At 26.1% G+C, this 26,099-nt stretch overlaps 1 protein-coding gene across 1 annotated transcript in view; it reads right to left on the bottom strand.

Annotated features, from left to right (window-relative positions):
• Positions 1-24,067, bottom strand: part of LOC129960656 (vascular endothelial growth factor A-like) — a 49,595-nt gene extending 25,528 nt beyond the window's left edge. Inside the window, exon 1 of the mRNA XM_056074205.1 lies at positions 23,960-24,067. Within this exon, the coding sequence (XP_055930180.1) occupies positions 23,960-24,043 (84 nt within the window). The 5' untranslated portion in view covers positions 24,044-24,067. The remainder of the gene's footprint in view (positions 1-23,959) is intronic.
• Positions 24,068-26,099: the final 2,032 nt, after the last annotated feature.

The raw sequence follows: 26,099 nt of genomic DNA, 5'->3' as shown, positions 1-26,099 counted from the left end.
TTTCAAGAGTTTGAGTAGCCTCCGAGTCTTCGTTTATAATTTCTTCTTTATTAACACAAGATACAGTATTATATCTTCACGTTAATATTCTACATTCTGAAAGCCTTATAACATCATGAAAATATCGCAACAATATTTTCGGCCATTTTGTACAAAAAGAATTCCTTACATCGGGAACACTAAATTGGCTACTAAGTCCTTTTCTTAAATGCCACGAAAATTTGCGTATTTGTGTTTGAAATAATAGATTTCCCCCAAATTAGCAATCAAATCAGATTTTATTTTATAGTATTTTGATGGATGTCGCCCTTTTCGAAAGATTCAGAACAAAGCTGATCACCAAGTTGGTTTCGCTATCAGTAAAATCTTACCTTACTGACAATTTTTTTAGGAACTGTTCATTTCTGAAAAGAATTTATAAAACGCAAAGACTCGCTAGTGGGCACAAATTTAGCAAAAAGCCCCTCCCCAGTTGTGAATTGTCCCACAAATAAAATTCCCTAGATTTTCCCTTAAATATATTCAGTATCCCAATTATATGATGCACAACAAAGAATGTTTGGGAAAAAGAAAGAGAATTGAAAAGTGAATGAAAAAGAAAAAAGAATGGAAATTAAACTTCAGGTTTTATATGAACCTTGAATTAATAAAAAACAAGAATATCTTTATTTCAATAGTTCCGCTGGAAATAAATTCAAGTATAGCACTTTTTAAAAATATTTGTAATTTAATTTTACTGTGCTATGAAATATAGGGTGTTCATTAATTATTGTCGGGGTTTCCGTACCTCATAACTTTCGAATAAAAAATATTACGCAAAAACCGATTACGTATTCGTAAATTACAACTCAAAGAATTTTATTAATGATATTAAAGTGTAAAGCTTGCACAATTTGCACTTTGTAGGCATTCAGCTGAAGGCGATTATGTATTCGTAAATTCTCTGAACAAATTTTGACTCGAATTGAGGATGATGAAAATTACCTTCGGAAATGGTTCTTCAGTGACGAATCCACTTTTCATGTGTCAGAAAAAGTGAATAAACATAACTGTAGAATATGGGGCACGGAGAACCCGCACGATTATCAAAAGTCAAAATTTGTTCAGCGAATTTACGAATACATAATCGCCTTCAGCTGAATGCCTACTAAGTGCAAATTGTGCAAGCTTTACACTTTAATATCATTAATAAAATTCTTTGAGTTGTAATTTACGAATACGTAATCGGTTTTTGCGTAATATTTTTTATTCGAAAGTTATGAGGTACGGAAACCCCGACAATAATTAATGAACACCCTATATATTATTAATATATATTTCTGAAGTGTTATTAATTAGTATTAATTGCCATTAATATTAAGTAACGACAATTTATATGAAATCATTGATATGAAATTCAATTTTAAAACTTATATAAATAATATTATTTAAATTAATAATAATATTTCATCAAAAGTGAAAACAGCTGATACACAAATTCAAGTACTCTCCATATTGGCCAACAAAACTTAGATTGCCGATATTTCCAATTTTTTACCTCATCTTTTCCCATTTCTATAATTAATAAGGAAGATATATTTTTGATGGCTGAATTTGCTCTGAATATATGCATTGAATCTTAAAACAATTCACTCGCAGATTTTTGATGGCTGAATTTGCTTTGAACATATGCATTGAATCTCAAAACTATTCATTCGCAGCAAACACTTACTCAAAAAATTTCTTGCATTACAAATAAAAAAAATCATTATCTAGAAAGCTATGAATTAAAAAAAATATTTTTAAGACATCATAGTTAATTTTCAATTGTGCTGTAATTTTTTTAGAAGCATAAAAGCATTTGAATATCCATTAAAATAATTTTTGAGGTAAAATGACAATAACAAGTTTATATGAAAAATAACCTTTAAAATGGAGGGACAGATCCAATCCCACTACCCCTCAAACAGTTAACATTAAAAGCTAATTTAAAATCTTAATACTAATTCTTTTAGCCCTAAATTGAGTTAAATATATTAAGAAAAGTTTTCAAGAAGTGAAAGAAAAGAAAAGGGCCTCCAAGGTTAATTTGTTAGCAGGTTTCTAAAAAATGTAATTTTTAATACTTCATCAAAAGAATATTTTAAGCATTCGAAACTTCAAAATAATTATTGGCGCGCTTATCTTTTTTTTTTTAATTAAAACATTTGGACAAACTTGAGCAAGTCATTTGAGAAAAAACTGAAATAAAGAATCAAGTAAAAATATCAATATTTTAATTAAATATTAAAATGGATTTTTGAAATAAAAATCCATTTAAAACCCATATTTTTATCATAATAAAAATAAAGCTTTTCATCATGAAGGGATGAATATTAGAAATTTGTCATTATTCATCTTCTCAGTATGAAGAATGATCAATTTAAGAAAATCAAACGGAATAAAAGTTTCTAATAGATAACAATGGTAGATAATTGAAAGCTTGCATCTCTTTTTTGATTCTAAAAATTCACTGCGTGCATTTGATGATTATATTATACACCGGCGCTTAAAGCCTTTCACACTAAATTTTATAGAAACTAACTATATTCTTTATAAAGATACAAGAAATGTCTAAGTAAGTATACATAAATCAGAAAGGTATCTTTCAGTTGGAAATATTACAGATTCAGTGTCTTGCATAGCGTTAATTACCTTCAACAGAAATCTGTAATAATTAAGTATATATAATTAACTAAAAAGTTATCAAATATTTAAATGAAATATTATGATATTACATAGTATTGTGCAAAGACAAGAGAAAGTGACATTATATGGCGGTGATCACAATAATGGCATTTTTTCTTAACTAATAAATATGTTCAAATACATCAACGTTTATTATGCTTAATATTCCTTTTAGTAAAGAGGAAGAAAAATTCACAAATTACACATTTTTTTTATCTCCATCCAAAAGCTGACTATTAAATTATTCTTACGAAACTTCCATATATATATGTATATCAGTTAGAATAACTTTAAAAATTCGATAATATTTTTCGTTTCATGTTAAACTGTCATAATAAATTCAGCAAAAAATAGCAAAAAAAAAAAAAGACTATAAAATGAAATTACTTGGAATATGTACTAAACTGAAGAATCAAACATATGTTAATCATTCACAATCTTCCTGATACAAGAAGCAAAGAAGTTAAGATTACCATGACATTTCTTAGGGTACTTTATAGTACAGATCTGCACATTATTTCAGTTCTTAAAAATTATAAAAATGTTAGATTTAATTCTGTTTATTTTTTGAACTTTTAATACAAATTAGTTTTCACTAATAACGATTTAACAATAGAACAGAAATAAATTATTATAATATTTCTATGAATCTGTAGAATACCATTTCTGTTGTGTCGGAAAAAAAGAAGGTTTGAAGAAAATATAATTTATGCTTTAAATGTAATAATAAGCACATATTAATGTATAAAAATAAGCACATAAGTTTTTGAATCTTTCAAAACTTACAGAGATTTGTCCAAGAAGATTGTTTTGCTTAATATGAGGTATAGATTAATAAATCATGTTAGTTTTCAAACACTACATATTAATATTAGTAATCATGTAATAAATTTCATAAAAATTGTAAAAATCGTTGTGTGCGCTCACTTTACATTACCGATTCTCTTTGGCTCAGAATTCGTGCATGAGGATATCAGAATGTATTGCTTAAAATTATGAAAAGTGATAAAAAAAAACCCATAAAATTCAAAACATGTATTTTCGCAATAAAATGCCCGAATGTTATTGCCCATTCATGGAGCGTTTTCCGTGTTCCAACAATTTCTCATTTTTGACATATTTAGCACTGGAACTGAAAATATTCTCAAGCAGAGATTAAACAATAACAAAATAATTACAATATATGTTTTTTTTAAATGACAAAGAAGATTGAAAAAGAAATTCGGCTATATTTTAGAAATCTCCTTACTCTGGGATTCATCATTGTGAAGAATATTTTACCAAATTTAAAAATTATTAGGTTTATTTTCATCTATAGGATAGTATTAAAAGAAACAGTCAGCAAAGACAAAAATAATTATAAATAAATATTTGAATAGTAATACAGTTGAAAATTGTAGTATTGAAATTTGAAACTGCACTCGAGATACAATATCAAAACAAATAGCATTTAAAATGAAATTCTCATTTATTTAAAAATCCGAAATGTCTTTTGATTTTCTTACATTGACTGAAAAGGAAAACTATCTCTGAAGGTAACTCTAACTCTATTGGGAAGAATGTAACGAATATTTAAAAAAAGAATGAAGTAAAAGAAGATAGCAATAAAATTACAAAAAATGGGTATATTTTTTTAAATCGTAAAAATAATGAAAACTAGCAGAAAATTATTGAACAATAACATTGCGAAAAAGATTCAGTTATGTAAAATGGAATCTGTCAATAAAAGATTAAATAAGATTTTAATAAAAGGTTCCTCTACAAATCTAATGATAATTTGTAAATATCTTTTTCCCCATTTTCACTAATCGATTCAGAGACGAAAACTTGTAAAAATCAGTTTCTCTCTAACATCATTCTCTATAAACACAAAAATCTCTTTATTAAAGAAAGTGACTATTATAATAACCCATTTAAAAAATACAATGATAATAGCAATAATAATTGTACATTATAGTGATCATAAAATTAAATGATATAAAAAGCTATTCAATAAAGCTATAAAAAGCAAAATTTGCTATAATAATTTTAAGGATTTAATCCAAGTTCAAAACATTTTTAACGTATTCACATTAATTAAAGATTTTGATATAAATGCTTTTAATTTTTAAAATGTTAATCAACCTCAAAATATAACGAGGGGAAAACTTTTAAATTACAAAACTTCATACTTATATTTATTTATTTTATAAATATATTTTATACCAATATAAATATATGTTATAGTTTTTACTTAATGTATTCATATTGGAACTTAGAAAAATGCCAATATACGTCCAAAGAAATGTAAAAAATTAAAAAAATTAAAATTAAAAAAAATTTTTGGCGCATATTGCATATACATGTACAAATCGTTTTTCAAATGATTTCGCTAGAATTGCTTTCAGAAATCATTAAATGTTTTTTCACATTTTATTTGTGCCAAAAAAAAAAAACTTAAAAATTGTCATCAATTATCCTTATTGATTTACAGCGTCTGCGATGTTTCCCCTCCTTTTCTTCCCATTGGAATCTAAACATTAAGAAATATGTGATTTTAATAATTTTTACAAATGAATGTAAAACCATTTTTTGATTGAAACTAGTGCATGCTACTGTGAGATTAGCTGATGTGCAAGTGCAATTCATTTTTAAAGCGAACTCAGATCTATAAAATATTTTTTTTAACATTTTAATGCATAGAAGATAAATTTTGATGTAGAGTCTTACCTTTGACCCAAGCTCAAAACGGTGTCATTAAATTTTCGGTTTTCTTAAAACGCCTCTTAGATTTATTTTTAAGATTTTCATCCAAAAACTGAGTAAGAAATTTTTCTAGATATACATATTTTCCCCTTTTCACATTCTTTTACCTTTTTACATATTATTAAAGTGTTTAGCTACTGCGAGATTTGTTTTCCCCTAGTAATTTAGAATGCAAGTTGCGAGAATAACAGGGAAAGAAATATCATCTTTAAAATCTATTGAAAATTATCAAAATGTCATAACAATCAATGTATATTTAATTTTGATAAGAATGGCTATTTTTCGAAACTATTGCAAGGTGCGAGAGAGAGGTTTCCTGGTGTCACAACCCAGTGTCACTCACACTGTTGTCGAAAATTGTTAAAAAATTTACTTCCAATATCTTTTTAAGCTGTTGAATGACTGATATAAATACAGAATAGATTTTCTTGTCAACCCATTTTGCTAAAATTATATATATATATATATATATATATATATATATATATATATATATATATATATATATATATATATATATATATATATATATATATATATATATATATATATATATATATATATATATATATATATATATATTGTTTTCTTCTGTGAAATTAAAAAAAAATAATTTAATATGCCATACGGCTACATTACAAATGAAACGATATTTCAGCGACAGATAACAACAAAAATAAAATTCCCTTTTTAACAATATATTTCTTGTAGTGCAAAATATACATATATTGATAGTTCTTTTAATGGTTGAATTATTATACATCTTGGTATTTTCTCGAGGCTCCAGATTAAATCTTATCCTAATATAACTGTTTCCATCTATCTTTCTTGTCTACACATATTTACCAAAAAGCATTTAAGAAGATTTTCAAACATTCATTGTTGCCTTTTGGAAGTCACGTGAAGCTAATAAATGGAAATAAAAACATATAGCCAAACTGTTACATGATGCACTGTGAGGATGCTATATGTAAAGAGTTTTAGATTCACTATTTTGAGCATGAAGGTTTGATTACAGAAAGTTTCATCTCTGGAGTATTTCGTGATAATAATGTACCAGGCGTCGATTAAACAAAATTTCTTTTTCCAAAAATTTGCTTTACTTGAGTCAATTTTTAGTGAATTCAACATTTTTTCACTCACATGAATAGCCGGTGATTTTTTTTTATTCACTGAATGAATGTCCTATAAAATTTTAAGGGAAAATGCAGAACAGAGGAAGACTGGAGAGTGTCAATTTTTAAAAGTTTAAGAGGATTTAAACCAGGCAATGTCAAAGGTTGTGGCAAAGGGGACAATTCATGTTCCGTAAAAGAGCTTCGCATTAATATAATTTTGAAATACAACTTGCATTTACATGACAAGCTCAATAACGCTTACCAAATGACTGTAACGCTACGTGGTTTGCCATCAGAATCTTTGTCTTTTCATTCAAGCATAAAATGCGAGACTTTATGCTTAAACATTCATAATATTCATTACTGCTTTGCCTTTATTTACACTGTTATATTACCAGTTGTTGTTGAAGGAATGACCATGCTACAAGCATGTAGAACTATTGTATACACCAAATTGAAATTATTCCTAAAAGTCATATGATGTTCATAAGAAGCTATTGTGGCAAAATGACAAACACACCAACTTTCATCAGAGCAGCTTTGAGACGCAGTGGCAACTGTAATGTTGCTGCAATGTTTTTGAGAATAATATGATAATAATGATATAGAATATAATACATGTTTCAGACAGTGTTATTATCATGATGTTGTTATGCTATAAGGTGCATTAAAATGACTAGATCTCAATGTACTATGCATGCAAAGAAGAATTGTAAAGAATTTACCAGCAATATCCGATAATAATTATTTTGCATACGCTCTAAAAACATTTTTAAAATGCATGCAAAATTTGTAGGATATTTTTCATATTTAGATGAATAAAGTTTTGATGATCTTTCAGAAAATTTACATGAAATATCTAACAAAAATTTGAATTATATAATAACAAATGCTTCGTGCAAAGTTATGGTTGTGGAAAAACACATGAAAGGACGTTTAATATTTTCTAAAGAATATATGTTTTATGTTTTATCTGCATTTTAATGGAAAATTTTATATATTTTAAATACGAGAATAAATTTTAATTATTTATAGAATATTCAATTTGTTTTTATAGACACTATGATAATTAACCTCATTCTGCGTACAAGTGAATTTTTAAAATTGAAATAAAAACAATCTCAAAAACGAATAAAATTAGAATGTTAAAGGAAAAAAAATTACAACAATGTTTTTATATAATTTTTTAAGGAGTCATTAACCTAACTTCTTTAAACTTAATATAACTTCATTTTCAAATGTTAACCATACATTTTGTAAAGTATAAAGGTGACAATTTTTATTACCGGACATATTCCGATTATTGAGGAGGGGGGGGGACATTTAAATGAATACACGTGATAAAAAATATCGCCATAAAAACAAAATACTTTAGCTCATCCGACCTGAAATATACATAATTTAAGTCTCAATAATATCAAACACAGATACAAAGAGTTAAATTCGCCTTTAAATGAAAAAAAAATCTGATTTAAAAATTTTGTTTAAACAGGTTTTGTATAAAATCTTTAAAAATAATATAGAATTGATTGTTTTTATAGTTAAATAGTAAATAAAAACTAATAAAAATATCTTTTGAAGTATTTTAATTTAAAATATAAAACGAGAAATGAAGCAAGAAAGCAATTTGTTAAAACTTAAAAAATTTTTTAGCGTACTAAAAATTAAATTTTTTTCTTATTTTCATTATTTTTTATTTTTAATCTTTAATGTATAATTCATTTATAAAAATATTATGCACTTTTGAAAACAATTTTTTTTTTTCAAATTTACAATTAGTTGACTCCACATGTAAGAAAACAAAATTTAATTTGTTTGGTGCATAGATTAATAATTAATATGATAATTTTAAAATATTGAATTGGCTTATTTTCACGGAAAACAAATAAGTATATAAAATTTCAAAACTGTAAAGTATTCCGACGCGAGTTAAAAATCTATAACATATTTCCATCTTTACAAACATGAAAGTAAAAGTATGTAAATACACTCACTGGGAATAAAACAGAAGACTAACATTCGTGATTCTAACGCACATGCTCTTAAATTCTACTTAAATATACCTTTCTACGAGAAAATGACAGCAGCGCATATTTTTCGATGCTTTGATATAAAAAAATAACTTTCGTGCAGTGTTTTGTGAATTAAGCAGCTAGATTCAGGTTTTCCACTAGTTACTGTAAAGGTCAAAACCAGTTTTTGATCTCTTTTATTTCCCGATACAGTTAAAGCAAGGAAACGAGAACTGTGCACTGCCTTATATAACCTGTTTATGAATGCTGCGTTGAAGCTCATTACAAGAATTGTTCCTGAATTTATTAATATCTTCCTGTTGTCCACTGTGATTGATTATGGCTCACGCAGTTTTAACTAGTTAGTTTTAAACCAAATACACTATAAGCCAGTGATTCACAAATATTCCGCATGCCCGACTAATTTCTATGTCAATTTTAATTATATCTTCTGCTTAAATTATTGAAAGAATTTAGTTATTAAAATAATCAGAATGTTTGGCTTATTTTTAGCAATAGCATTTCACTTTTGTATTAAAAGAGTTTGTTTTTCAAATTTTCACTTCTTTTTCCTTAGCGTCTCTTTTATTTATATCTCCCCTTTAAAAGAAGGAACTTGCAGTTTGAGGGCCGCAAATTAAGATATTCTAAAATCCCCCCAAAAGTTATTAATGACTAATTATCTGCATATATTTTATATTTTTATTGTAATTTACCAACAAATAATAATAATAATAGACATAACTAAAACTAAAAAAATCATATTATACTGGCTAAATACTTACAGAACAATATAATTAGTTTTAAAAACTCACTATTATATCAAAGCACGTTTTACTCACTTTTATTTCATTTCAATTGTTTATGTTTGTAAGGATGAAATTTTGCAATCAATTTTACACATTTCTTGGTTTGTTAGAATCTTGAAGTTTCATGGACTTAAATGTTACCTATGATAATACATTATTCAAATATTTTAAGGACTTAATTTCAGTAAATCAACGATTTTAACTTAAATATTCTTTCCATAGGTGTGGAGCTGTCTGTTAGTCAGTTTTAGAAAAATATTGGTTTGATGATTCCATAATATTTATAATTTATTATTAGTATTGATAATAGATTATAAATTAAAAAATGAAATTTATAAGACAATTCAAATAAAAAATAATAATTTTTTTGTAATTTATAAAAAGGTGTTTAATTTTTTTAAATTAAATTAACAAACTACTTATTTTTTTTAAAAAAATCCGTTGAGTTTGAAGTTTAATTATCTTTAGAATCTTCTTACGTTTTTTTTTTTTTTTTTTTTTTTTTTGCTTATTTGTAGAAGTTTTATAAAATATTTTAAAACCAATTAAAAAGTTTTTTTTAAGATAATTACGCTTATTGAGAATATACTAATATTTCTGAAATAAATGTAATTTACTGCATTTGGTTAAATTTTGGAAACTAATATCTCGTAGAAAAAAAAAAAAAGTTTAACCTATCACATCTTTTCTTTCTTACATAATAATCAATTGCCAGCACATTTTATCATGAGATCCATATAATGCTTATTTGAGCATTTGAATTCTAAATTCGAATCGTAGTTTGTGAACATAAAATATGAGAAAACGTTTATATAAAAATAATGTTCCCTCTCTATAACAATATATTTTAAACTCTGCAAAACTTCTGAAATTTAGAAGTTATAATTCTTATTGGATTTTTAATTGATAAAACTTATTCAGTTATACAATCTGAATTTCTAACAAGGTTTAATTTAATGTGAATTTTAACAAGACGATACAACTATGGGTTTTGAAACATATCAGTTTTCAGTTAATAATTGCAAAAACTAAGTAAATAACTTATAACAAAGAAGAAAACATCAGTGCAGCTTCTAAATTAAAAATTCTTTTTAAATTTTATTTCAACAATTCCGAGAATGATATGTAAAGACAAAATTTATGTTATATACAGAGCGCAAGTTTTAAAAACATGGTACAATTAAAACATTTAAACTAACATTGTTAAGCATATTTTGTAAAAAAAAAAAAAAATGATTATTTAACGAGGTTTATTATTAAATCTGTAGACCTACATCCACAAAATAAAATTCTGAGTTCCATTTATTCCAGAAATCTCATAACCATTTAGATGCTAGAATCTCAGGAAAAAAATGTTAAAAAATTATAAGACGTCCACATTAGCATACGAATAAGGCAGCAACAGTTGGTTTTCAACAGATGGTTGAAGGCATGAACACATTTTCTCACTGGTGTTCCACGGACACGCATTAATTAATAGCTACAGGGATTGCGTGACTTTTTCTCTGCGATTAAAGAGTGGGAGGGTGATTTTTGGCAGATTTTTTTTCATTTATGTGACTTTTGAAGCCCGTTTCCTTTCCTGTTTGAGATCAATCGAAGGCTCTAACTAAGATAAAGTTAATTGCTTGAGTAGAAACTGATTTCAACATTGCAATCAACAGTTAGATGTAAATACTGGAGTAAATTTTTTAATGATATAAAGAATATACAACACATTCTAAAAATGATGTAGAAAATATACAATACATTATTAAAATATTACAGAAAATATGAAACACAATTTTGATGACAATACAGAAGTTTTTCCGAACATTTTTAAAATGAAGGTAGTAGCTAGCTATACGTGGAAAAATTATAAGCCTTTGTAACATTTTCAGTTTGTTTTACCATTGTTTTACATTATTTATTCCCTTTATCATTGTATTACATTGTCTTATTCTATCCATTGTTTTTCCTGAGATTTTGAAAGATAACTAAGTCAAGTTTGATACCACGATTCTGATCTGTCGTTGCAGGGATTCTTCCCTTAGCATAAATTTACACAAAAAAATCACTAATTTTTTAAATAATTCGTAAAAATATTGTACTTTATATTTTTTTTAATATGCATCCATTAAAAATGTACAAAAAATCATTGCTAGTATTTAAAAAATTGTAGGCCACGAATAAGCAACTAAAATTTAATTATCTTAATATAAAGAATTAAGCAATTAAATTCATCAAAAAATATTCAGAAGGGAGAAAAAAAATTTCTTATACATTTTTTCAAGATTTTTCGAGAAATGGATATTTTTATGAGACTATCGATTTTCTAGTCAATTAGATTTTGAATCAAAATTTATTATGATATTAACACAGTCATAGAATTAACATTTTCGGCTATAAAACGTTTTATTGCTGTTGAACTATACTAAAAAATTTTTGTAAAAAGTTATTTTCTTTGTATAATAGCGGTATTTGATTGGGAAAAGACAGAAATTTTAACGGATGTTTAGTCTTCGAGACTATAGTGTTTTTAAATGTTTACTATTTTCTTCTTTTTATCACTATATCCAATTCATTCTGGCAGTGATTTATTCTAGAGAATGGAAAAAGATTCAAAATTGCCATTTGAAAAATTGCAGCACTTTGAAAACAATATTTATTATTATTATTCAAAGAGCGTAACGTATAACTGAAATGAAATACAAACGTTTTTAGATCTCATTGAAACAACGTAAAATAATTTTATTGTACTACTATTTTGACAATGTTTTTTATCATCTAAGCAATTTATAAAGAGAGAAAAGACAGAATCTGAAATTTATAGAAATTTTAAAATATTATCACAAGCTTTTTTCAAATTCCCATTTCTTTTCATATTCTGAATTGAAAGCGAAGAATTCACTTAAGAAGACATTACATACCAGTATTTTTTTATTATTATTATTCATTTGATTTTGGTAATTTCTTTCCCTGTTGTTAGAATTGTTCAAAAAAGTGGTTGTCCACCTTGGTTTACTTTTCAAAATGCCTTTTCATCACTTCTATATCCCTACACATTCCGCTAAATCTTGGAGCATTTTGTTTCTAATTTAAGGAAAGTTAAAATTATCCTTATTTAAACATATATTGATAGCGTTGTTGACCATAATCACAATTGATCTCACATTTTTATTTCAATTTTGCATTCATTTTTTTTTCCCATTTGGTTTCATAATTAATTACAGAGCTCAAGAAAATTATTGGAAGAGCAGAAAAGGGTCTGTAATTAAATCTAGTAAACCTCATTAGCTGCTTTTATATGCGTTTCTTAAAAGGAAAGTCAGGAAAGCAGAGAAATTTGTTGAGATGTTAATAAGTTCAAATATCTCCAAAATATATTATCAAGTGATAAGGGAAAGTCCAATTTTCTTTTCATCAGTGAAATTTGAAGAGGAAAGATTCATTACCATTTTAGAGCAAATATTCCGAAATTCTTTCTATACTTAAGAATAGCTTATAATCAAAATTTATTTTGAATATTATGTAAAAGATATGCGAGGAAGACAAAAGAAAAAACTTTAAAAATCATAAAAATAATTCATGCAGCAAAAGTTTAAAGAAATGACACGACAAAATTAAGGCAGCTAAAAGTGGTTTATTAACGATAAAAAAACCTATGAAGTGAGACAAAAATTAAATATGTCATATTTTAAAAAGTAACAAAATATTTAATTGATGATTTTATGTTTTTTGTATTGACAGATTTAATATAATGTTATTTTTAATAACACATCTCAATTGATCAGTTTTTCATTTCAATTAAAAATTCATGTAAACTCTTGTGAATAAAAATTCAACAATAAATACAACACAAAAACAATTTCTTTTGGTGTTCTTTTGATCAATTTTCAGTTATTAATTTCCTTTTTAATTGCGTAATATCATTATGAGAGCCATTGCATTAGGCAATGATGAAGAAAAATGTGTTTCTTAATGAAGTATTATTAAATCAGAATTTTTTTTCCTTTGTCAACAGTAAACAAGCTCACGCAAATATAATAGGAAAATGTTAAAACTAACACGTCACACGGATTCATTCAACATGAAGTACATCTTCCCAGTAAAGTCACTTCAGGAATTTACCGGACACGTGGCCACTCGGCATGCAATCAGTAGTAACAAACAGAAAACTGAAACAAATTTTCGAAACGAGAGACATAATTTAGAGTCACTGGAGAAACGTTCCCAGACACAGGAAGAAAAAAATTCCAAAACTTTTAGAGGTGATGAGAAACTTACACAAACCTAATCGTTATTACACCTATCGATCCATTTTGCTCAGTGTAGTCTGAATGCTGTTTCGCTTTTTACATGTCTCTTTCGTGTCATTCCGCAGTAAAAAGCCTCAATAAATTAGCATAAACATCAAGTCGTCTAGCCACAATCAATCTTTACTCAGCCTTGGATAGTACGGATAAAGTTTTGTTTTCTATACGAAATCCCGCACATATCGCGTTCCAACGGAAGCATTCCACGTCCTTGCTAGTGTACATGGGTGAGATGTAAATGCTTATTATGATTTGCTAGGTTTAAGCAATAACTGCATGAATCACAAGACTCCAGATGTTGCATCTGATTTGCAAATGACGAGTCGCTTCTACTATCAGCCAACAATTTTGGGCACCACAAGTTTTGTGGAAGGGTAGATGACCGTATCATTATGTTCCATTTCATCATATTTTCCATCATTATGTTCTAACAATTTCTTACACTACTTCTATTTTGATTATCATTTCGTTGGACGCCTTTTATCGTATTTAATTGCGAATGGATAAAACTCAATCAATTCATGCCTACTTGACAAATGACACTATTTTAATTTTGGAATCTTTAGTACGCCTAATCGGCATTGAAAAAGACATGACATTGAAATACATTGTAAGACAACTTCAAATCAAATATTAGAGGGCACACATACTTACTTTCGTTATGTAACTGATGATAAAAGTTGAAACTACTGAACTATAACAGCTCAATGAAAAGATAGGTTATTCGTGATTCTTTTAAATGTTCGATCGAGATATTCATTGAAGCATGTTTGAATGGAAATCGATGTTCTTTAATTCAAACTCCTATCTTTTTAGATTAGATTCTGGTTACAATTTTTATTTCTCCTTTTAGCCTAATCATATTTCTTGTTTTTCAGAGAACAAATTTGGGCCACATGTGCTCAGTGAAACACGTTAATAGCTAGTTACTAAAAAAACTGCAGAGATATTTTAGAAACCATATAAATTTGTACTTTTCTGTGGTATTATTATACATACAGCATATACCGAAAGAACGACATGTCAATTTTTGTTTCGTCTTAACCTTTCAGATCTTGATTTTTTCTCAATAAAAAAAATACAATTCTACATAAATGAATGAAAGGAGTCCAGTAAAAATAATTTTAAAGTTTGATACCGATTTTTTAAAATTAATTAAGTATTTATATTTTTAACAGTAATTAAATAATTAAAGTAATTATTGTCTTAGTTTTTGTTAAAACTCTTTTCTTAGTCCCATTAAAATGCAGTAGTCAACTTGCCAATTATCATATAATTAAAAATTAATTGAAGAAAATCAAAGATGTATAATCCGAACAATGCTTTTCAAAAAAGTATCACATTAATTCTAATCAGTATTAATTCTTGTCAGTATCACATTCATTCTAATTGCGCTGGATCACTCTCAAGCGCTTTTAAAAATTTCAAAGTAGAATAAAAAATCTTGTTTTTAAATAATTAAAAAAATTTTTTAAAAACGAAGCTGTTACACATTACATGAAGATAATAAAAATATAAAAAGCTATACGAATGTAAGGTAGAGAATGAGAAAGAAACCAAAAAAATCAAAGTTTCTATTTTCAAAATTTTATAACAATATCAATGCTACTAACACATATACGTTTTTAATTTAATTCAAAAATTTATCAACAATAATTCATTTACTGAAGGTATAATTTCTCATAAGCTGTCTACCAAATACCGCCCATTCATCTTCCTTTTAATATTTCATAAAGGAAACTCTTTGAAGAATGTCAAGAACGCCATCCTATTGATAAACGAGCTTTAATTTTACAAAAAGTTTATAATTCCTCTATAAGCAGTCTTGAAAAATTTTATACGAGAAATTCATAGGTCTTATATTTAAATGCTAATATAATACATAGAAACTTATCCGTGCGAACTTATATTTCTAACAAAAACAAAGTTTGAAATTTAATTTTAAGGATTTGGAATTAATTTGATTTGGAATCAATGTCACGCATAATTTCAACTCCATTCTAAAAGTTAATTTTAACACAACATCAATACGATACCTGCTTGAAATAAACATTAATCATTTTTCCTCAAATGTGAAAAATTTGAAGAACCAATAACAAAAAGCAATCTATACGAACAGTGACTTTTTCATAGCAAATATAAATAATACAGTATACAAACTAATGTTTATTTTATTTTATTCTTGCGAGCGGTCATTTTTTTTCTTTTTATTATACATCATAAATTCCCAGCATAATTTTACAGTTTAACGTGCTTTTGTTCCCCAAATTAACGAATATTGAAATGGAATCTATGGAAATTAAGTATTTATAAATGTTAACAAAAACTTCTTTATTATTCAAATAAAAATCCCGATTTCTCAGTCGACATAACAGACATCAATTCGACTATTAATTTTTAGTCTACTTTCTTGTTTAGAGACAGTTTACGGTACTTACAGATAAAAGACTATAAAATAATGAAAAATAATTAAATGGAGTCAAAGAGATTTATCCAATGGATTGAGATTTGCTATGTTAATTAAAGTAACTCTATATTTTATATGTTGTACTTAGTTAAAATATAATTTTTAATTATGTTATTAGCTAATATTTTATTCCAAATAAGATGTATAAAAATATGAAACGGAATCCATGGAAACAATGATTTATTATTTTGGACAATATCTTTATAAATTAGGAGAATTAAAATTTTAAGCAGATGAATAGAAAAAAAATAATGTATGGTTCAGAAAATAATTAAATTCTCTCAAGACTAATTTTTAAACAAACCATTACACAATAAAACGCAAATTATTAATAATGAATTTTGGCTGAGAAATTATCATTCGTGGGTTTTTTTTTCTGCTGCCTGCAACTGTAAAACATTTGTAAAAAGCAATACTGTTGAAAACAAAAGGTCAAACGACTTTTATAAATGAGGTAACCAGCTGAATATAAAGCTATGTTACCCACGCAACAACTAAATTATACATCACAAAAGTTTACGTTAATTGAGTCAATAAGTCATGACATTTTCAGCTGCAGAAAATGTTTTGTATTTTTCTTGTGTATTTTCTCTTGTCTATTACAAAAACAATCAATGTTTGTGCTTAGTTTGAATATATGTTTAGACTCGTTGCGTGAGGCAACGCTTTTTTTTTTTTTTTTAGTAACAAGTATCGTCAGTTTTCATGAAGTTACGAAAATAAACAATAATTGTGTCAGTTTTAAAGAAAGATAAATTACCAGATTATTGATGATTCTAAATTTAGCTCTTAGCCAAACATTATGTTAAAAAAAGTAACATCTTCTCGGATTGGTTATGCACAGCATTTGAATAATTATTCACATTTTTTTTTAGGTAAGAAAATGATTTTCAGGTAAAATTAGCTATAACAACTCTTATAGTTTTGGGACAAAATTCATAATATTCATTTAATTACGATGATAATAAATTGTTAATTAAATAGCCTTAAAATTATTACCATAATTTAACAAGGCTCACAAATGCGTGTTTTAAAACAGGAAATTAGGAAATGGGTTTGCTAATAGTTAAACAGTCTAGAACGATCCCAAAAACATGCATATATATATATATATATTTAGAATTGTGATGAATTACGCTTTTATATTACTTATCATATGCATCTTCACTAAAATACGCCTTTATTCATGAAGTATCAAGCCATAATTGAAATCAATTGGCTGATTTATTTTTAATGGCAAAGTGATAATGAAAAACTGGTAGAAATTTTTGCATAATAATTACGAGAACTTTCTGTTGTACGGCTTTTATCAATATATTCCTTTATCCAGAAATTTTATTTTACATATATCAAATTTGTATATAATTATGAATCCGACAACATTTTTATTTCTATTCTATTGATTTAAATTACTTAAAGTAACAAAAAATTAATACTCAAATGAAAGAAGTATCACTTTTTATAACCATTTTTATAGACGTTTATAAGACAAAAAATAGTCGGCTGTTCGAAAAAATAATGTTCGGTGAATTTAATTTAATTTTATGAAGATAAAATTATAAATTTTTAAAAGTTATTTTATTATGACTTTCAAAATAGGCATTTTTCGAAAAAATAAGTTAAAGAATTTCTAATTAAGCAATGTTAAACAAAAATGTCACTTTTAATATTGTATGGATATTGAATTCTATTTAATTCTATTTCTACTTTCTAAATTATATAAATCATGAATATGAGAAAAAAATTAAAATTTTATTCAGGCCCATTTAGGGCGCATAAGCAATAATTTATAATTTTTTGTAAAAATATTATAAAATATATTATAAAATATTATTAAAAATATTATCTGCGAAAAGCAATTCAGCTTTTTTTAAAAGGAATTCAAGAAAAAATATTCTACTTTAAATTAAAAGTAATAATTTGCATCAAGACTAGTGCACTTTTGATTTTAAGTCTATTGATGAACGGATTTATTACTGAATTACTGAATTAATACGGATTTATTACTGAAAACGGATTTATTTTATGCATTAATATTATTACATTAACAAACAAGTAACGATACAATATAGTCATTTACATCTATTGAAAAAAATAAAATATTAACAAGGAATCGAAATAAACTAAAATATCTTTACTAGAAATTGTAGTGCATGGTATATTGATATAAAATCTAGGAATGAGTGATCACGGAATTAAATAAAGCAAGAGATTTTGGAATATATGCATAGAGATGAAAACAAAAAAAAATTCAGCTTAATATGGCAATCATATAAATGATATTTTTATATTGAATGGTTAGGAAAAAACTTTAAAACTTTAATAGCAAGTTATGTATTAGCTCCTTTAGGCAAATATATAAGAAATAAAAGGATAGAAGAAACATTCAGATTTCCCATTTTCTATCCTTTCTTTTATTCTAGCAATAGTTTTAAAGTATTCATTATAGAAGGTAAATACAAATGTATATACATATTAATATGTATAAATACATATGTATGCTTTATGAAAAATGCATACAAACTCAAAAACCAACTATTGATCGCATAAGTGTTGTGAAATCACTTTTGAAGTGGGAAAAAAGTCTATATTTTGTAATTAATAGGTAAATAATTCCATTTTGAATTTCATAGATTTTATCTTTCAATAAAAATTACATAAAGCAATGGATGCGAACAGAAAGAAAATAAAAGATGTACTTACAATATTTAAATAAGGAATAATTTATTTTATGCATAAGTGAATAACACGATTTATCGAAACATAAAAACATGTGCACGTGAGAAAATAAATGTAACGAAGATTTTGTTTATATATATAAAATAAATATTGAAAATGCGTCCTATTTTCCAATTTTTATTCTTTATATGAAATAATATGATATATAAAAGACAATAAATTTTGCCATCTGTTATTTTACATCCATTCTCTATAACAAGCATCCGATCCGAGAAGTGAGAAAATCCGACAAAAAGAACAGTTAACAGCATGTCGAAGTTTCCGATAGCAGCTGGTCAACACCCTCACACAATTAACCCATGCTACATAATAGCGAGCAGTCACGCGAACTGACTGCGTTCGTGAGCATTCGCATTCTTATACTCGGGAATGAGAATCCAGATGGGATGGGAAACAGTGGCAGATTGATTCCGCGGTAATTAGTTCGACTGGTTGGAACTCCCAAAGTAAAAAGTCCAACGGAATGGTCGAAATCACTGTGGCAGGTAACCACGGTCAGGGCGTCAATTTAGCATAAGAATGAAAGGTAAAAACCTGCTACAGGAATGCCAGAATTCATGCACGCATAAATATATCAGTAAAAAAGAAATTTAGGACATTGCTTTTGAAATAAATAACTTTCTTCAGCAAAGAATATCTACTTCAGGGTACTAAATTTAATATAAATGTAAAACGCAAAAACCTGCTTCAAACACGTGAACATCTTCCTTTATACTAATATCTGTGAAAATAAAAATTGGAATATTTTTTGAAAAGAAATACAAATATCTGCTATATATAAGAATGAAAATTTTGAAATGTTAACATATTTTGAGCTAACATAATACAAATCATAATAGTCTGAACAAGATTCTTGATTGTACACCAAACAAGCAAATGAAATGCAAACTTCCCGAGTATTGATAAAATTCATTTGTATATAAATAAATAGGTGAATATGTAATTAAGAAATATGATTTTGAAAATAAATAGTGATGAATATGAAAATAAATAGTGATGAATTCGATGATGATTAAGTAAATTACACTGGAAAGAGAATATATCGCATTGGATTAATAAACGTGTATATACATATGATAAAATTATTAGCAACATGATTCTTGCTTATAAACCTTTACATTCTAAAAATAGAATTCCCTTTATGAAAAGATAATTTGAATAATTATTTTATTACTAAAAGAAATAAAAAATAAATAATAAATCTGGAAAACTAGCTTGCCTTTCCAGATAATTTATATTTTGACAGCAATTATCATCAATATATTTACATTAGGGAACCACGAAGTATGAATGAGAGAGATATAATAATTATGTTTTTATAGAAGAATCTAGAATAAAAGATATGATAACAAACTACCAGTTCTTTAAAGGAGAACTAATATTTCAGCAAGCTTCAAAGTAATATTTAATATTCTAATCGTCAAAGGTTATCATTAAAAAAAGGGCATGAAACTTGCATATATATTATCATTTGTTTATTTTCTATAACAACAATAACAATGTAGTACCTAAATATGCATTTAAAAATGACATATACTTTTGGAGAACCGTATAATTTTGTTTTCTAGAAATGTCTCTAGAATGATATGTGTTTAGATATTCTTGTTCAGTAAGTTTTCATGGAACACATTTTTATAAGAATTCTTTATAGTGCACCGAAAAATAACAGTTTATATTAAATTAAAATTTTTTCTAAAAATTTAATTTAAAATCAGTTAATCTTTATTTAATTTAAATTAAAACATTTCATCAATTAAGCTGAATTAAAAAGATAAAATGTAAACTAAATTATAAGAAATTTTTAAACAGTTTGGTAGTTTCGTATAAAAACATAAAGTTTTAATATCATTAGTCTTGATTTTTCAAAAAAATATCACACTAATGCATGGCATTTTTATACTGTTTTTGTTCAATTTAAGCAAGACTAAAATGCTGAATAAACTTGAAGGCAGCATTTTTTCAATGTTAATTAAATATAAAACTATTAGCTCTAATTAATTTAGAGTTAAGATCTATATATTTTAGTCTTAGTTTGATTAGTTCCGAACAATTTTTTACAATTTCTCTTTTCCTATAAAAACAAAAATTTCTTGGATATTGAAATGAATTCTTGTTAAGTACAGTATCAAAACCATATATTATAGTAAAAAATAGTCTGGATTGATAAATATCTTAACGTAAAAATAATCTATCAAAATATGTTTTGCCTTATAATTAGTAGTTGTTCATTATATCCCCATTTGAAAATATAGTAGTTACTGAAATTTAATATCTTAAATATAAGAGGTATGCTTTTCTCCCAAGATGTTATAATCAAATTTTAGCCTACTGTTACCATTTCTAATACGAATGAAAACATTTACGCAGCATATGATGCTTAGAACTGTTATCTACGCGCCGGCCTCTGTCGTTGAGTGAAGGGGAAAAAACAGCTTGTTCACATTATTATCGATTTTACAGAATGAAAACAAAAGGGCTTCTTTTTTTTTTCCATGTGCCTTAACTTGCCTTTAGTAAAGCACTCATGCAGAACTGTCGACGCAAAATCAGGGCTAATAACCGGCTCTTTTCGGAGAGTTTATTATTGTATCATTATCATGGAAAATAGTAATTTTCAAAAAATTAGAACTTTTTCTCTCTTTATCTAAATTATTAACACTGAAAGTTCAATATTAATTATTTAATTTATATTAATTTTTATATTATTTATAATATTTTTAATAATATTATTTACTAATATTTGATATCATTAATTATGAATTTTATAGAAATTAATATATATATTTATAAACTTAGTTAATATTTATAATTCAAGAACTTAAAATTTACTTTGATAAGTATTTATTTAAATGCATTTTTATAAAGACTTAAAATATTTTTTTCTACTTTTAATTTTAAACTAGTTATTTAGAGTTAATGTGAGTAATATAATAGAAATTTAAATACACAAGTGATTTAATTATGGCTATTTTACATCCACTTATCGGAAAACAAGAGTTAATCTTTTTCCCCATAATTATCAAAAAACAAAAACCGCAAAACCGCAGGAAGGATTTTTTTTATTATTGGATTTGTTTGACAAAAATATGGCAAGATAAAAAAATGCTTTAAGTATATTAATTTATTCCAAAAACTATTTTATTTGTATAGTTTTGGGGATAAACTACACAATTTTTTTTAATTTTAAAATATAGCACCTAATATAATTTAAATGACTATATTCTTATAATAAAATATAAATATTTCAACTATATTTTGGTACTTTTAAAATGTACGTGATAATTAAAATATTCACTTTTTTATAATTCTTTTATTAAAAAAAAGTGAATTCTTATAGTTATCCAATCTTATTTAAATACTGATGCATATAAAGATGGTTAAAGCATGGAAATACTATTTCTATTTATATGTATTTCTAAAAATATAAAAATATACATTTGAAATAGAATATATAAATTTCTACACCCCAATAAAGGCAGAATAATTATTTAAGGTAATTTTGTAAATCCGGTAAAAAAAAATTGGCCCCAGAAAATGTTATTTTCTGAAATCAGTTGATTTCGTAGTATAAGAATTTTAAAACCTATAAAACTCACACAAAACTAGCTTTAAAACAAAACAAATTTTTAGATTACAAAATGTTAGACAAAATATAAGCAAAAAGATGAGAAATGTATTTTTTTTCCAAATTCAGACAGAAAAAAAAAAAAAAAAACATTTATTAGAATAAAATTTATTCCCTTTCGACGGACAATTTATCCTCTCAAGATATTGACATTTTCCTAAAGAACTGCTATTTTAATGTTTGAGATATTATTCTGTATAATATTCAAAAAACATTTTGTAATAAAAACAGCTCAAAGTAATCCATTATTTGAATTTGTATTCAAAAAGGTAGAATAATAGAGAAAAATTTATGCTCCTCATTTTACACATTATTTACATTCTAGTTATAAGGATCTACTTATTATCTAGTGAGAATTAAGAAAATCGTCATCATTTTTATGGAAGGGCTGTTTTACAATAAATTAATTGATATATATCATATATTTGATAAAAAAAAATTAAAAACAAATGAAGAAAGAATATAGAAAATATAGAGAAGTGAAAAGTTTCACAAAATTGGATCTTTATTTTTATTTTCAAAAACCGGTTTGAATCATATAATGTATGAAGTATTTGATTTTATAGCGGAACTCTTATCTTTAGATTTTATACGAATAAAATAAATTAAGATAACTTAGTAAGAGGAAATGTTCTATTAAATGAATTCACAACTCAGATTTGGCGCAATCTCAGAAATAAATTATCTATTTACTTAAAAACATTAACTAAGAGTTTTCATAAATATTATCAAAATTGTTTTAATGCTCTTGTAATATTTTTTTATAACCTGACAAAATGCGAAGAATGTTTGAAAATTGATAATAGGCTGTTTCCGAACAGGATGATGATTATATAATTTTATTTCATACAAAAATAATTCGTAACCAAAGTTTATAACGAAATACAAAGATTTTGAAAAAATATGTCAATAACCAACTTTTAGGCATGTTTAAGGTCTTGTCTATTCATTTATTTTATAATATATTGAAAAATCTTATTTTGAGAGAAAATGCAATGAAAAATAATTAATTAATTAATGTAATTAATTGAAATAGCTATTGAACAGAGCACAAAAATTCTATTAAAATTCTGATATTGTTTTGAAGCTTGCAAATGAATATTAAATTGTTCAAACGCAGATATATATGTATTTTGTAACACATTCGTTTTCATGCATTTTTACCTTTGGAAAATGAAATAGAGAAAAAAGCTTTCCGAATGTTGAATTTAAAAATAGTCTGTAATTTATTTGGTCTCTATTTATTATAGTCTCTAATTATATTTGGTTTGAAAATGAAGCAAAGCAACGAAAGAAGATATGCGGAAAGAAAAAACACCTAAATAAATAGCACAAATCTTATAACTGAAATTTCATCAAATTTTTTTCTAATTTTGGAAAATTATTGCAACAATTTCCATATATCGATTGTAAAGAAAAAGAAAGAAAGATAATTCTCCTTACCTCAGTTCGTCTATTAAGAGGATTCCCCTTTACAGCCAATACACTGGCTACAATCAGCACGAACTTTGTCAGCCAGGGGATCATAGCTGCCCTGGCCGATCACGAAATCATGTTTTATTTGAGTAACAAACACTGGCCCAACGCGCTTTTAACCTCAACTACGGAATTCGATGCAGTAACGCTAAGTGGTCACTATGGTAACGTATGATGGCCGTTGTTCGGTGACGTCACAATCCATTTGTGTCACTTGTAGAGAGTTGACACGCCACGACGAGCACGTGATTTACAGGACTGGGACAGACAGTGCACAACTGTTGCTCAACCTTGACCTTTGGCCTGTGTACTCTACGTTAAACGCAACCGAGTACGTAGTTATTAATCCTTAGCAGAAAGATGTTCCGCATCCCGAGAGTAGAGCATCTTTGAACAGCGCGCGCTTTCTTGAAATACGCGCTTCAAATGTTTGGTGATGTTTCAAAGAATTCATATTTATTTATATTATCTTTGAAATAATCCTGAAAAATATAGGATGGTTTCTTGACGAAGATTCATGACTCTTTTAAAGAAAGTATATCGTGATTTCTTATAAAAACAATAGCAAAATTATAATTTAAAATTTTTCTGAAAATGATTTCATTGCTGAATACAGTAATCTTGAAAATAATTAATAATCATAAACTAAAAGAAATTTAATCTAGATTTTTTAAGAGTACATTCAGATATATATTTTATAGAAAAGACATTCCTAAAAAATATCCACTAGATTTTATAGTTTATTACTAGCTTGTATAGTATTTCTAAAAAGATCCCGGTTTTGTAAGAAAGATTCATAGACTGAATAATTTTTATATGAAAGAAAAAAACTTTTATAATGCAAAAACAATTTATTAGTTCTTGACACTGAAATGTAAGATTATAATAGAAATCTTTAAATTCTAAACAATATTTAAATTTTCATTGCTAAACATAACTTTTTTTTAGTTGAATTACTACTATAATTGAATAGAAATTACGTGTGCTTTTGAGAACACCATCTGGATTTAAAAATTCTAAAACAGAATAATAAAAAATTTCGCTTTTTTTTTGAAGAGTATATATTCTTGGCCATTCATTCTGGGCACCACTAAAAGAATATATTCCAAATAATCCAGAAATTACAGTAACTGTATATTGATAAGGATAAGTAACAGATAGCCATTTATTTTCTATATATGAAGCTGTAGCGACTTTGCTTCGTGTGCTCTTAAGAACAAGCGTTTAAAGTCAAAGTTTTACTTGTTAAGTAGTACTCAGTTTGTACGAAAGGTTTTATTTTAATCAAAACAATTATTTAAAAATAAAATTACTGACAGTTATTTTAAACTTTGGAGCAAAAATTTTTCCATTTGTACACATTTTAAATTAATTTTCCATTTGTACACATTTGTGCACATTTACTTTTATCTAAATATAAAGTTGTAGATATTTTGGATCCAAGACAGAAAAATGGGTAGATTAAATTTTATTAAAAGATATGAAAAAATAATCCTATACTCTTTATTTCTTCGTGATTTTGATGTAGCTATGATGTTGCGAGCTCATGATTCAACGAAATGATACGTTAACAAAAATGAAAATTCGTAAGTAACAATATTATTTAAGGATTTTTTAAAATTTAATTCTGGTTTTATATACTTCATTTGAGACGAGGAATTTTCGTCATAAAGGATAGACATTGAAATTCTCAATGAAATGGCCTTCTCTGGCTTAATAGAAAGAACTCGACTTCTGTTGCAGTTTCAATACTTGGCATAATATCATCCTAAAACTCACGTCAAGGGGCAAATGTCCTTCTTTGGTGTAGTGAGAAAGTTCTGAGAGGAGACTTACTGGCTCAGGTCATCTCATCAATTGACTACAGCTAAACATTAAAAAGTCTTTCCAAAATAGCTCTCTTATTGCTTCAAAAACGGAATGTTAATGCAATTAAATTAAACTCTAAAAGGAAAATTCAGTTTAATTTATATGTTCTTCTTATTCTGTGCATTCCTCTTATCCCATGCTTGTCCATATTTAGATATTACCATTATCCATGCAGATCAAAGAAGAAAAATCAGTGAAATGAATTTTCATCAAAAAGACAAATTGGATTTATGGTTCA

The sequence above is a fragment of the Argiope bruennichi genome, chromosome X2 (assembly GCF_947563725.1).
Source record: "Argiope bruennichi chromosome X2, qqArgBrue1.1, whole genome shotgun sequence".
NCBI lineage: Eukaryota > Metazoa > Arthropoda > Arachnida > Araneae > Araneidae > Argiope > Argiope bruennichi.
Note: the sequence above shows the minus strand (reverse complement) of the source record. Positions and strands in the feature narration are given on the sequence as shown.